At 39.7% G+C, this 15445-nt stretch overlaps 1 protein-coding gene across 2 annotated transcripts; it reads left to right on the top strand.

Moving 5' to 3' along the window:
- The first annotated feature begins 101 nt into the window (after window positions 1-101).
- LOC146645090 (interleukin-17 receptor D) lies at window positions 102-14879 on the top strand. Of its 2 annotated transcripts, XM_085393463.1 has the most exons (12): window positions 102-414; window positions 3194-3278; window positions 3991-4149; window positions 4501-4619; window positions 5773-5896; window positions 6071-6109; window positions 6205-6350; window positions 6470-6544; window positions 12683-12749; window positions 13233-13376; window positions 13524-13696; window positions 13859-14878. In XM_085393463.1, the coding sequence occupies exons 1-12, from the start codon at window positions 301-303 to the stop codon at window positions 14372-14374; spliced, it is 1761 nt and encodes a 586-aa protein (XP_085249589.1). In that variant the 5' UTR covers window positions 102-300; the 3' UTR covers window positions 14375-14878. The 2 variants fall into 2 exon arrangements, with proteins under 2 accessions (XP_085249589.1, XP_085249591.1); XM_085393465.1 differs by lacking the exon at window positions 13233-13376 and having other exon boundaries at window positions 13859-14879.
- The last annotated feature ends 566 nt before the right edge of the window (window positions 14880-15445 follow it).

Here is a 15445-nt window from a genome sequence, read left to right as displayed (position 1 = left end):
CTTGTTTTTCCTCACCTGATACTTAGGTTTAATAGACTTGCCATGAGATGTTTGTGTTTTTTCTGCACTCTAATAACTTATTGTGGCAGCAGAGCTGTTCCAACATGTACAGGGAGTTTATAGGCCACACCTCCCCCGTGTAGCCTGAAGATACCACTCCCCTCCACGTCTTTCTTCCTTCTCCAAGGTTGCTGTCACTTAATGCTCGAGCACAACTTGGAGGTGCTTCAGCTGCCAGAGTGTCGGTGAGAGTTTGAGATCCAGTGCTCGCCATGACAATGAGGTCCTGGCCCTAGAAGCATGTGGAAGCTTTTGTACCTGTTTTTGACGCTTTGTCAGCTGCTCTGCTGTCAGGCTGAGGCCACAGCTGCTCCTGTCACCCCTCAGAGCTGCAGTCTGGACTGTATCCAGCAGGTAAGCTGGAGGTTGTATCTCCTTCATAGTCAACTGTTAACTCACCTTAATTCAGTAACTTTGTATAATTCGTACAATATGCAGCATCATGTTTTATTTTTTGTTTTGTGACAGATGTTCTCTCAGCCTTTGTTTGAAAAGTAAGAAAAACTCCCGACTAAAGATAATTCACATAACACATTTTTTTAAGAGAATTATTCAGTTTGTCCTGGTTTTAAGAAAAGTTTAGGTCTTCGTTAAGTGGTCGCAAGATAAATCTAAAGAATAGCAAATAAACAACCTGCAGATTGAGTTCCTGCTGCGTAACTGATGAGTTACACAGAAAACGACATCCTCAATTCTTCAAATATAAGATCCAAATTTAGTAGGGAAAAAAATTCATTTTAAACCGTCAAACTGCTGCATGGTTTAAAATCCCAGGTGTCACATTTTATTTCCCGCCCCTTCAGTGGGTATGTTGTTCTCTGTAGTGGAAAGTATGACGTGTACAAGATTTCCTATATTTGTTATCATCTAAGAAACAAATCTTATGTTCCTTTAATGTGTGTGTGTGTGTGTGTGTGTGTGTGTGTGTGTGTGTAACCCTGTAATCTTGAACATAAATCAAGTTAGAAATTGAGGGGGGCTTGAGTGGATTTTCTCATGCTATCGTCTCACACTACAAGCTCCAACAGTTTCAATCTGTCCACACTCTCAGTGGATGTCGGAATGTTTTCACTGCGTAATTTAGGTTGGCTGGAGTTACACATACTGGCTGTAAACAGATTATACCGTGATGACTGTGTGGTGTGTATTCACATAATGAACCTATGATTGTTATTATCAGAGAAGGAAATCTGCAGCAGTTACCTTTAGTTTTAGGTGTCACAAGAAGAAGAGGGGAGGGGGGAGTTGTAATGATTTCCCGGCACAAAGATAAATTCATCACCCGCGTATGGAGAGATTTTAAATGTGAAAAAGTTTAAAAAGCAAAGGAGGAGAGCATTTGGAGACTTTTCACTGGAGCTTGTGCCACAGAGATTTATGATGCAACTCATTAAAATGGATCCAGTCGTGAGCGATTATCCAAAATGTTGATTTTATTTGAGCCAGATGTCTGATTTGCTGTCAGTAATGCAGTGTTTTTACTTGAAAAGATATTACCCCTGGGTTACCATACCACAGTGAGATGGTTAAACCAAAGGGCCATGCTCACGTATTCCTTTAAATTTTATTTTGATTAATGAAAAGTGGGGCACTCAGTCATCTTGTAGAAATTAGACTTTGATTTTTCTCCAAAACTTAATTTGTGTGGGCTTTTTATATGGATTAAGACTTCCTCCATGTTTGCTCAGCTGGTATGCTCCAGAAAACGAAGGTTTAGGCTACGCAGACTTTCTACCTAACCTTCCGCACACACGGTTTCTCTTTTATCATCTTATTAGTCATGATCTCTAAAACCTGTAGAGCAAGTCAGCAGTGTAAGAAAGTGATGAAACAATTTTTTAATGACAGAAACACCAACAACCAGTGCTATATCTGTCTAGGGGCACACCAGACTTTCATTTTCACAGAAGGTGGAGGTAAACAGCTGTTTTATTACAGAGAAACTATAACAAATTCAGTGACCCAGTCACACTTTCACTGCTCCAACAAGTCAAATATGTCCTTCTGTAATTTAGCGTGCTTTGAGTGTGAAGCAGCATTAACTATAATTACACAAACACCCCGTAAAAGCGATGCTTTGGGAAATGCACTGTCCTGCTCTTCATTGATAATGTTCACTCAACAGCAGAGCACAGTGAGTCAACCCTGATCAGTGCCTTCACTACACAGTATGTTGAGAAGCATCCACTGTTTAAACACAAGAACAAGCCGCAGCACATACTGTACAGATGGGAATCAGATTTTACATGGAGAATCTTATAAAAACAAGAACCATATTGTTTGTAATATAGCAACAAGGTTCTCCAAACTTACCATGAAGGGTTGTCAGTGCTGATCCACTGTTTAAGCTGTGATAGGTAACTATGTGCAGATGTTTGGAAATCAAAGCACCTCTGATGATTGTTACTTGAACTCAACTGAACTGAACTGAAGTGGTGCACTACCTTTTTTTATGGCAGGCAAACTGAACATACAATTCTTACAATTCTTACAATACAATTCTTTTCAATTCAATTGTACTTTTACAGCGCCAAATCACACCACACTTACCTCAAGGTGCTTTATATTGTAAGGTAAAGACCCCAAAATAATAAAGAGAAAACACTGAAAACCCCAACAATCACATGACTCCCTATGAGCAAGCACTTTGGCAACAGTGGGGAGGAAAAACTTCCTTTTAACAGGAAGTGTGGCCATTAGCCACGACCGGTTGGGGGTGAGGGGAGATAGACAGGATAAAGACACACTTTGGAAGAGTGCACAGTTGAACGTTTTCAGACTGTCTCTCATGGAAGGCTTTCATAGTGTTGGACAGATACATTTCAGATACGTAAGTTACTGAAACTTAAGCTCTATGAAGAGTAAAGCAAAACTGCCAAAGGATATTAGTTCATTGTTGGGAAGCAGGAATTGTCACAGTTCTGTGACATCCATTTTATTGTTGCTGCTATTAAGTCACATTTTTCCCTTCCCTACTCCTCCTCACTTTTGGCAGCTGAACAGGGATTGTACACAGTCCTGCTTTTCATTATAAAGTTAAAGGGAAGGTCAAATTGAACCTTGTGTGCACAAAACTACGAAAGAGATATAGATGAGTGTGTACAGTTTGACCTCTTTATTTTCTCCTATGCAGGGCGGTCCAGCATGTGAATACTGCAGAATAACCAGGAGTGATGTCAGAAAGGCTCTGGGCTTTAAATCCATGGAAAGGTTTGGAAGTAAGTCAGGTTCAAACATCATACTGCAAATATCTGAGCTCTATGTGAGTTTGAGGTTTGAATGAACTTGGTTCACACCTATTTCCACAGTGCTAAGAATGTGGTTCACCTTGTAATTATTATCTCTGCACAGCATCTGCTTCAACCATCATTTTTTTCTCTCTTTCCTGGTAAACTTCCGACCCTTCCACCTTCCGTGCTCAATCTTTTTCTAATTGTACTGTGATTAATTTCAACATTTAACATGCTAACTTTTGCAGAATTGGCAGAGATGTCCACTCCTTTCAACATTGTCTTCAGTGTTTTCTTTTTCTTTTTTTCTTTTTTTTTTATAACTTTTTATTTGTCAGTTTACAGTATGAGAATACAAAACTTAGGAGACATACACAATTCCTGTAATAGCATCTTCTTACATCATGGTAATATTCAATTATTCAGTACAAAAGGAGTACACAACCCATTTTTCCCAGAGCTTCTTAAATTTCTCGAGCTCGAGTCTAAGGACAAAGGTAAGTCTTTCCATTCCAAAAATTTCTTCCACTATCCCACGCCATTGGGCCCTTATATACTATAACTGGTAACTATTTGTGGTGCAAATATTACCATCTTAGCATTCCAACCATATTAATTTAAATGTGTTAGCATGTTGGGATTAGCAAGTGCAGCCTCTCAGAGCTATTATTGAAGTATTTTCCTCATTATTCCTCTTCAGGTTGTATTCCATGGCCATGTTTTGAGCTGCTGGGAAATGAAGACCCTAAAATCTGTCAACACTACGTCCAAGCACCAAATGATGTGAAGGTTGAGTTTTTAAATGACTCAAACTCCCAATCTGACACCATCATTGTCTCCTGGAAACCCAGTTACTATGGTAAAATTTGTTTGCTTATTGAGAATATATACCTATCATTTATCATGTCGTATCCTAAGTGAAAAGAGTAATTTTTCACTTGGTGGTGGGATATCTATGATTTGTTTTTCTTTATTATTATGAGAGGTTAAAAAAGACATCTGACTTCAATTATGAGACATATGCGAGATGTCTCCAAAATTATTTTTCTTATTGTACTATGTGACTGAGGCACTGACACATGACAACGTCGGAGCCTGATAAAAAAACAAAAGAAAGAACAAACTCTCAGACGTAAACACTCGTACACACAGTGTGCAAGTTTGATGAAGGGTTGTTGCTAATTCTTTGTTTCTTTTGTGTTTGCTGCAGGGATCGCCTTCCTTCGTGGCTTTCAGGTGTCCCTCCAGGCTCTGGGAGGGACTAGCGTTGCCTGTCAGCTCTTTCTCTTCCACCGCAACTTATCCCTCCCAACTTCACATGCTCAACGGGTAGGAAGAGCCCCGCTGGCTTTGGCCTTTGGCTGTGTTATTTTTCCTTTTATTGTGTTAGACCACACAAAGAAAACGTGAAGCTTTTAAAGTTTTAAGTTACAGCTAGTTATGACAATAACTGGCTTCATGTGGATATATTTCCATTTACAAATGTTTTGAGTTACAAGTGGTTTCTAAATTTTTCTCAGTTACATTCCCTTGAACCAGAGCTTAAACAGCATCTTTCAGTTTTGGGGTGAAAACTGCAAAACACTGAATACAGAATAAAACAAAATAATGTTCTGGATGAGATTACGATCAAACATAAAACTGACAACATGTCCTTGGAGGAAATAGTTTAACATTTTATACTAAAGATCATCCAAATGCTGTAAATATGAGGCAGGACATAGAAGACTATTGTTTATAGATGAAGCCTTTTTTTAACAAGCTCGTCCGCAGTGGACTTAAATTATTTACATATATTCAAACCACATGGACACAACAATGAATAGCTCCATTCAATTTTTTTAACTGGTAAGTCTCAAAGAATGAAAAAGCAGCAACACTACTGACAGTAACAACAACATGTAACTAGCTTCTTTTTACTTCTTCTTGACGAAGAATCGCTCTTTCACACTAAAGTTCCCCTGTGCGATATTGCCTAAAATTTAAATAAAAACACAATGCAATGATTTGCAAACAAGGAAAAACATAAAAAATCTGAACTGAGTAAACAGTTGGAGGAACATTAGGTTAACTGGCAACAGGTCAGTAATATTATTGGGTATAAAAAGAGGTTCTTAGAGAGGCAAAGTGTCTCAGAAGTAAAGATGAGCAGAAGTTCACTGATCTGGAAAAAGGCAGCATCTACAAATTCCTCTTTCAGAATAGTTTCAGTTTTAAATTGAGAAGATTAAATATCTCATCTACAGTACACAATTTAATCTAAAGATTCTGAGAATCTGAAAAAATCTCAGTAAGTAGGGGACAAGGCTGAAATTTCCGGACCCTCATGGACCCTCTTGGGTGACGTTGCATTAAAAACAGACACGATTCTGTCATTGAAATCCCTGCATGAGCTCAGGAGCACAGGAACCATCGTCTGTGATCACAGTTCACTGCCCCAAACCATATATGAAGTGTATAATGTGCCCATGCTATTCTGCAGGTGTACAAGTCAGACCCGTTCCCCGGCCTCTCCCTTGGATCCCAGTATGCTGTTACTGTCATGGCTCTGCCAGTGCCTGAGGAGTGGGAGAGGTTCTACCGCAGTGAGATCTTCTCTACACGATGTAAGATGCTGTTTGGTGACCTTTATTATTTAAATCTGCCTTTTTAGTTTTGGTCCAACTTCAGTGAATAGCATTATCATAAATTTACATATTTTGCCACCAATCAGCTCTGCTATTCTGTCAACACTGCATTAAATCAATATTTAGAGTAACATGTGCTTCATGTTCTTGCAGCATGTGCAGAGAAGAATGGCTTTGAGCAGTGTAAAAATGGTGAGAAAACTTATTTTCATGTGAAGTCCAGTCTGTGACAGTCTTTCTCCAAAGATCTGCTTTATTCATGACATTATGTTATGGTCTGGTTACAGACTGGTACCCTAAACATATTGAGGTTCAGCAGGAAGGCAGTGCCATCACTGTGACCTTTAACTTGGCTCCTCCAAATCTGGGAATAAGAAGCTACTTCTCGCTGTGTTACATAAATGGCAGGAAAAAATACACCAACATAATACCGGTAAGTAATTTCCTGTGCTGCACCTTTGTTTCAGTCAGTGCCTTTTATTTATTTTTAGATATTTCTGATCATTTAGGTTCTCTTTATAAATGTAACAAGCATTAATTTCATCATCTTAGGATCTGACTACAAATAAAACTCACCATAGCTATCAGCTGAGCGACCTTCAAGAAGGAACCAATTACACCTGTGAGGTAAAAGAATTATGACTAACACTGTTTATAGTATATGTGGACATAAGTATAACTGTTTTCCACCAAAAGACTTGGTTGATGAATAAACTTGAATACTTGAATGGACTTTGTGTTTATTGACTTTTTCCCCCAAATCTTTTTACCACATGTGTGGATTTCATCAGAAAATAGTTTGCTCATCAGTCATATTGCGCGAGGTGATGACATTGTAGGTCTTTTCATATTCTTTTACTGTCTTTTAACTAACCGTTCAATTTTTATGGACAGCAGCTTTCCTGTTTTTGTGCACTTTCATTGTTCTCTTTCCCAGAAACAGCTAACTTTGTCTGATACAACAGCTCAACCCCCCCCCCCCCCCCCCCCCCACACACACACACACACAATCAAAGTTAGCAAATAAGTGGTTGTGAAATGCATATACGAAGATCACACATATCATTGTGACCACCTGCCTAATATTGTGTTAATCTCCTTTTGCTGCCAAAACAGCCCTGACCCATCGAATCATGGACTTTATTACCATTCCTGAATGTGTGCTTTGGTATCTGGCTTGTTTAACCAGCACATGCATGGCTTGATTGGATTAGGGTATTTAGAGGCCAGTTCAACACCTCAAACTTGTTGTTGTGCTCCTTAAACCATTCCTGAAGCATTTTTGCTTTGTGGCAGGGTGCATTATCCTGCTGAAAGAGCCCCACAGCTATTAGGGAACACCGTTTCTATGAAAGCATATACATGTTCTGCAATAATTCTTAGGTACACTACCAGTCAAAAGTTTGGACACACCTTCTGATTTAATGGTTTTTATTTATTTTAATGACTATTTACATTGTAGATTCTCACTGAAGACATCAAAACTATCAATGAACACATATGGAATCATTTAGTAAACAAAAAAGTGTGAAGTAACTCAAAACATGTTTTAGATTTTAGTTTTGTTTTTTTTTTAAATAGGCTCCCTTTATTACTTTGCACACTCTTGGCATTCCCCTCGATTAGCTTCATGAGGTAGTCACCTGAAATGGTTTTCCAAGAGTCTTGAAGGAGTTCCCGGAGATGCACTCGTTGGCCCTTTTGCCTTCACTCTGCAGTCTATCTCACCCCAAGGTGTGGAAAGCTGAACACAGCTTCAACCGTCTGTTTGTTGGAAAATAGTAACGCGGCCGCACCGCATTCTCTTGTTAGTAACAGTAACGCCGTTGTAACGATAGAAATACTAATTAGTTAGATTACTCGTTACTGAAAAAAGTAACGCCGTCATTCCCATCACTGATTATAACGCTTGATGGGTTTTGCGACTGCACTCGGGGACACATTCAAAGTTTTTGCAATTTTCTGGACTGACTGACCTTCATTTCTTAAAGTAATGACGGCCTGTTCTTTCTCTTTACTTAGCCGATTAGTTCTTGCCATAACACAAATTCTAACAGTTGTCAGATAGGGCTGCCAGCAGGCAAGAAATTCCACAAATGAACCCTGATGAGACACAGCTGTGAGGTGAAAACCATTTCAGGAGACTACATCATGAAGCTTGAGAGAAGGGTTTAGAGCCCTGTCAACGCAGCACAGAGTAGCTACTCTTGAATCAGAAGTATAAGACATATTTAGAGTTATTTATCAATTTTTTTCTTTGCTACATAATTCCATATATCTTTCTTCATATATTTGATGTCTTCAGTATGTATCTACAGTAGAGAAAGTAGTAAAAAATAAAGAAAAACCATTAAATGAGAAGGTGTGTCCAAACATTTGACTGCTAGTGTAGGTGCTACATGTCAAAGTAACATTGACATGGATAGCTTCCAATAGTGCATCCCAGTGGAGGTGTTCCCCTAGGTAAGCCATCACACACCTGACCATCCACGTGATGGTCAGGTGGTCCAGTTCGGATGCTCACTTGTCCATTGTTGGCACGTTCCATGGTGGATGTGGTTGGCATAGTAACCCTCACTTGTTTTTGGCGATGCATCCCCATACACAAGAAACTGTGATGCACTGTGTATTCTGACACCTTTCTATCAGAATCAGAGGTAACTTTTTTGGCAATTTTAGCTACAGTAGCTCATCTGTTGGATCAGACTACACTGCCCAGCCTTCAGTCCCCACAGACCCAGTCTCTGGTTCCCCACTGTTCCTTTCTTGGAACACTTTTGATAGATACTGACCATAGCAGGCCCAGAAGAGCCCACAAGAGCTACAGGTTTGGAGACGCTCTGACCCAGTCATCTAGCCATCACAATTTAATTCAATTCAATTCAATTCAATTTTATTTATATAGCGCCAAATCACAACATAAGTCGCCTCAAGGCGCTTCATAGATACAGAGAAAAACCCAACAATCATATGACCCCCTATGAGCAAGCACTTTGGCAACAGTGGGAAGGAAAAACTCCCTTTTAACAGGAAGAAACCTCCGGCAGAACCAGGCTCAGGGAGGGGCGGGGCCATCTGCTGCGACCAGTTGGGGTGAGAGAAGGAAGACAGGATAAAAGACATGCTGTGGAAGAGAGACAGAGGTTAATAACAGATATGATTCAATGCAGAGAGGTCTGTTAATACATAGTGAGCGAGAAAGGTGACTGGAAAGGAAAAACTCAATGCATCATGGGAATCCCCAGCAGCCTATGTCTATTGCAGCATAACTAAGGGAGGATTCAGGGTCACCTGGTCCAGCCCTAACTATATGCTTTAGCAAAAAGGAAAGTTTTAAGCCTAATCTTAAAAGTAGAGATAGTGTCTGTCTCCTGAATCCAAACTGGAAGTTGGTTCCACAGAAGAGAGGCCTGAAAACTGAAGGCTCTCCCTCCCATTCTACTTTTAAATACTGTAGGAACAACAAGTAGGCCTGCAGAGCGAGAGCGAAGTGCTCTAATAGGGTGATATGGTACTACAAGGTCATTAAGATAAGATGGGGCCTGATTATTTAAGACCTTGTATGTGAGGAGCAGGATTTTGAATTCAATTCTGGATTTAACAGGAAGCCAATGAAGGGAAGCCAAAACAGGAGAAATATGCTCTCTCTTTCTAGTCCCTGTCAGGACTCTTGCTGCAGCATTTTGGATTAGCTGAAGGCTAATGAGTGAGTTTTTTGGACATCCTGATAATAATGAATTACAGTAGTCCAGCCTGGAAGTAATAAATGCATGAACTAGTTTTTCAGCGTCACTCTGAGACAGGATATTTCTAACTTTAGAGATGTTGCGCAAATGGAAGAAAGCAGTCTTACATATTTGTTTAATATGTGCATTGAAGGACATGTCCTGGTCAAAAATGACTCCAAGGTTCCTCACAGCATTACTGGAGGACAAGGTAATGCCATCCAGAGTAAGAATCTGCTTAGATACCATATTTCTAGGCTTTTCAGGGCCGAGTACAATAACCTCAGTTTTATCTGAATTAAGAAGCAGAAAGTTAGCGGCCATCCAGGTCTTTATGTCTTTAAGACATTCCTGCAGTTTAACTAATTGGTGTGTGTCATCTGGCTTCATGGACAGATAGAGCTGGGTGTCATCAGCATAGCAGTGAAAATGTATGCTATGTCTTCTAATGATACTGCCTAAGGGAAGCATGTATAATGTAAACAGAATTGGTCCTAGCACTGAACCCTGTGGAACTCCATAATTAACCTCAGTGTGTGAAGAGGACTCTCCATTTACATGAACAAATTGGAGTCTATTAGATAGATATGATACAAACCACTGCAGCGCAGTACCTGTAATACCTACAGCATGTTCTAATCGCTCTAATAGGATATTATGGTCGACAGTATCGAATGCTGCACTAAGGTCTAGCAGGACAAGCACAGAGATGAGTCCACTGTCAGAGGCCATAAGAAGATCATTTGTAACCTTCACTAAAGCTGTTTCTGTGCTGTGCTGAGCTCTGAAACCTGACTGAAACTCTTCAAATAAACCATTCCTCTGCAGATGATCTGTTAGCTGTTTGACAACTACTCTTTCAAGGATTTTTGATATGAAAGGAAGGTTGGAGATTGGCCTATAATTAGCTAAGACTGCTGGGTCTAGAGATGGCTTTTTGAGTAAAGGTTTAACTACAGCCAGCTTGAAGGCCTGTGGTACATAGCCGATCATTAGAGATAGGTTGATCATATTTAAGATCGAAGAATTAATTAATGGCAGGACTTCTTTGAGCAGTTTTGTAGGAATGGGGTCTAAAAGACAGGTTGATGGTTTGGAGGAAGTAATTATTGAAGTTAACTCAGAAAGATCAATTGGAGAAAAAGAGTCTAACTTAACTACTAAGAGTAGCTGTAGATAATATTACATCTGTGGGATGATTACTGGTAATTTTTTCTCTAATGATAAAGATTTTATTTGTGAAGAAGTTCATGAAGTCATTACTAGTTAACGTTAAAGGGATTGTTGGCTCAAAAGAGCTCTGACTTTTTGTCAGCCTGGCTACAGTGCTGAAGAGAAACCTGGGGTTGTTCTTATTTTCTTCAATCAGTGATGAATAGCAAGATGTTCTGGCTTTGCGGAGGGCTTTCTTATAAAGCAGCAAACTATTTCTCCAGGCTAAATGATGATCCTCTAGATTTGTGTCACGCCATTTCCTCTCCAGATTACGAGTCATCTGCTTTAGACTATGTGTTTGAGAATTATACCATGGAGTCAGTTACTTCTGATTTGAGGCCTTAGTTTTCACAGGAGCTACAGTATCCAGAGTCGTACGTAGTGAGGAGGTGAAATTATTAACAAGATAATCGACCTCTGTTGGGGTAGCGTTCAGATAGCTGCTCTGCTCTATGTTGGTACAGGGCATTGAAGATGATAACAGTGGGTGGATTATATTCTTAAACTTAGTTACAGCGCTTTCAGAAAGACATCTACTTTGATAAAGTCTACTCTCCACCGCTGTGTAATCAATTATTGTAAATGTAAATGTTATCAGGAAATGATCAGACAGGAGAGGGTTTTCAGGAAACACTGTTAAATGTTCAGTTTCTATGCCATATGTTAAAACAAGATCTAGAGTGTGATTAAAGTGGTGGGTGGGTTCTTTTACATTTTGAGAGAAACCAATTGAGTCTAATAACAGATTAAATGCCATGTTGAGGCTGTCATTTTTAGCATCTACATGGATGTTAAAATCACCCACAATAATTATTTTATCTGAGCTCAGAACTAAATTAGATATAAAGTCTGAGAAATCAGACAGAAACTCTGTGTAAGGCCCAGGTGGACGATAGATGATAACAAGTAAGACTGGTTTCTGAGTTTTACAGCTGGGGTGGACGAGGCTAAGCATCAGGCTTTCAAATGAATTAAAAGTCTGTCTTGGTCTTTCATTAATTAATAGGCTGGTGTGAAAAATTGCTGCCACACTGCCCCCTCGGCCTGTGCTTCGAGGTTTCTGGTAGTTAGAATGACTCGGGGGTGTTGATTCATTTAAACTAACATAATCATCCTGCTGCAACCAGGTTTCTGTAAGGCAGAGTAAATCGATTTGTTGATCAATTATTAAGTCATGTACTAACAGAGACTTGGAGGAGAGAGACCTAATATTTAATAATCCACATTTCACTGTTTTACTCTTTGGTTCAGATGTGGATACTGTATTGTTCTTTCTTTGTAATTGTTTATGTTTAAGTTGTTTGTTGCTGGTTTTTAGTTTGTTTTTTGTCTTTTTGGAAGCTGACACAGTCTCTATGGAGATGGGTTTTTGGGGGGGTAGCAGGAGGAGAGAAGCTGCAGAGAGGCGTGTAAGACTGCAACTCTGCTTCCTGGTCCCAACTCTGGATAGTCATATTTTGGGGGGTTTAATAAATTTGTCCATATTTCTAGAAATGAGAGCTGCTCCATCCAAACAAGACCAGGTTTCCTTCAGAAGGTTTGCCAATTATCTATGAAGCCCACATCGTTTCTGGGACACCACTCAGACAGCCAGCAATTTAAGGAGAACATGCGGCTAAACATGTCACTCCTGGTCTGATTGGGGAGGGGACCAGAGAAAACTACAGAGTCCGACATTGTTTTGGCAAAGTTGCTCAAATCCTTGGGCTTGCCTAATCTTCCTGCTCCTAACACATTAACTTAGAGGACAAAATGTTCACTTGCTCTTCACTTGCTCAGTCAGATATGTACTTTCATGCTTCACCTATTTGACTTTTTTCCACAGATTGCAGCTAATGAAGTGGATGCAGTTAGGAAAATGTTCAATGTTCATGTCGTGCACACTCAGAAAGGTAAGGAAAGCTGTTTTGTTGCTGCATATTCACACAATTACTATGTCACAGTGTGTACAAAGCTTTCTGTACTTTTAGTTGTAAAGTTATATCTCCTGAACCATATGCAGGTTTCTTGCATGCATGCACAAATTTCTCAAGAACTATCACTGGACATGAAAAATGTGTATTCCCCAATGGCAAGCAGTTACTGGCTTTCACTAGGTGAAGGTGCGGCAGCAAGCAACCCTCCTAATTGTTTTGGTCGCAAGATTTCCACCCTTGTGTAGATGACGCCGACTTCTGTGTAAAATAGGAAACACATTAATGCTACTTTGTTAGTTATACTTGTTATACGTATTTCGCTGTCTGTTTGTTACTAATACACACTTGTGGCCAATGCAATAAGTCTTTTTATTTTAACTATTCTAATACTTTGAAAAGCAGTGGGATAATCCACTAAACTGTCTCAAGAAATAATTCAAACTTTGGTGTTATCCGAAGATGCCTCTCCACGCTCTGTCACTCCCTCCTTGGCTTTTGTCCTTCCTCTGAGTCTGGTCGCGGTAGCCGTACTTGGAGGCTGTCTGGCTATTGTCATTAGGAGGAGGACCAAGCTGCAGATGAAGAAATTTGACATACAACTAGGTGCAAAAACAACCCAGACATGTCATGTAAAATCAGTATTTGAACCACTGCCAGTTATTACGTTTATACATTTTCATTTAGTATCTCTAATCCATCTGCTCCTTTCCCCAGCAGCACATGAAAATGTTTTGTTTTTTTAATCATCAGATATCATCAACAAACACGAGGAAGTTGGGAATCAGGAAGAATTGGTATCACTGCGCAAAAACAGGCTGACCCCTCCTCGTCTTCTGATTTGCTACAGCAGCCATGAGGGCCCCGCTCATGTCAAAGCTGTCATGCAGTTAGGTGTTTTCATACAGCAGCACATGGCCACTCAGGTACAGTTTTACATTTTATCTCTTAACTTGCAGCACATTTTGTAAGGGCAGTTTTGGCAACATTTTGCCAAAGTGTTCGTTAGTATGAGATGCATTTAATAAGAGAAAGAGATGGGATTCGGTTTATATTAACAAAGTCTTCCCACTTATTTTTCTTCAAAGGTGTGTCTGGATCTTTGGGACTCTCTGAGCGTGGCTGAGGAAGGCAGCATGGCCTGGCACTGCCGGCAGATCCGGGAAAGTGACTTTGTCTTGGTGATGTGTTCTAGGGGCTTTAACCAAAGACCCAAGCCAGAGGATGATGATGGTGATGAAGATCAGGCCTACAGCTCTGATGCAATCATCCAACTTATTGGTGCAGAGGTGGGCCGAGCCAAAGCCTGGGGCCAGGACCTGTCCAAATACATGGCAGCCATTTTCGAGTACTCAGAGGAGACAGACATTCCCACTGAACTGAGGCTCATTTCTCACTATGTACTGACAAGTGACTTACCACTGCTCTTCTCCCACCTCCATGGAGTGGCCCTGCACAGGCCTGGGGCTTACCTTAAGATAGACCACATCTCAGAGAAAGGCTTTGCCAAGGTGCCAGCTGGAGCTGCTCTGCAGTGGGCTATCTATGAGGCTGGAATGGCATTGGAGGGAAAAGGACAGCACTCTCTGGAAGAAGGGGACTAGATAGTGAAGAAGGGACTTACACACCCTCAGTTAATGATAGTTCTCAGCTCGATATGTGATAGTTGAATGAAACTGTGAGTTTACACCTCAAACGTGAGGAGTGGATCTACACCTGTGCCTCAGCACACACTATGACCTCTGCAATGCCTTAATATGCAACTTAATATGCACCCAGTATTATGTGTCCTGGCCAAAAAGATATTTTCTCAAATATTTTCAGTCAATTTTCTTGCAGTATTGTGTAATAGGTTCCATGAATACATCAGCTATTAATCTTATTATCAAGCTTACTCTGTAAGACTGTTTATTTTGAAGTTGAATTTTAAATATTGTAAACAAGCAAATTTACAGCCATGCTTCACGTGTCTGTGTACATCTCTGCGTACAAATGGAAATCAAAGCTTCATGTCATTTAAACATATGAATAAATGTCTCGTCTTGTATATTACATTATATTTGTGTAAAATAATAAAATCTATTTACATCGAAAATTTTAATAAAATAAAAAAGTTTCAAATAATGCCATTTTATTGCGACTTGTTTTTTGTTTGTTTTTTAACATTTTGCTGGTGCTGTAAGTCCTCAGCTTGTCTTTGATCAGAAACAGTCTTGGTTAAATATTGGCTCATACACACACTGTATTAAAAACAGGGGGAAATTTTATATCGTCAATCACTGTTCCATTTTTCTGAATATAACAATTACAAGACAGACCATAATTGAAGATTATCTGTTTATTACCAAATGTCAGCAGCGTAACTAACAGCTCACTTGTTGGAATAGGTCAACAAAAGGCTGGAAAAGTCAAGTGACACTAAAATGAAACAGCTGGAGGAACAATTTGCAACTAATATGGTTAAATGGCAACAGTTTACGATATGAGTTTACAAAAGAAGCCAGATGTGAACATAATCCAGATCACTGTTGTCTAATTTTGGCCAGAGTTCATTTGAAATAGACTGAGACGAGGTGGAAAACTGTTCTGTGGTCAGACGAATTTAAATTTGAAATTCTTTTTGAAAACATGGACGCTGCTTTGTCTGGATTAAAGAGGAGACTGAACATCCAGCT

Source organism: Rhamphochromis longiceps, linkage group LG20 (genome assembly GCF_057381845.1).
Source record: "Rhamphochromis longiceps isolate RC_006_pf linkage group LG20, R_longiceps_female_GT1.1, whole genome shotgun sequence".
Lineage (NCBI taxonomy): Eukaryota > Metazoa > Chordata > Actinopteri > Cichliformes > Cichlidae > Rhamphochromis > Rhamphochromis longiceps.
Note: the sequence above shows the minus strand (reverse complement) of the source record. Positions and strands in the feature narration are given on the sequence as shown.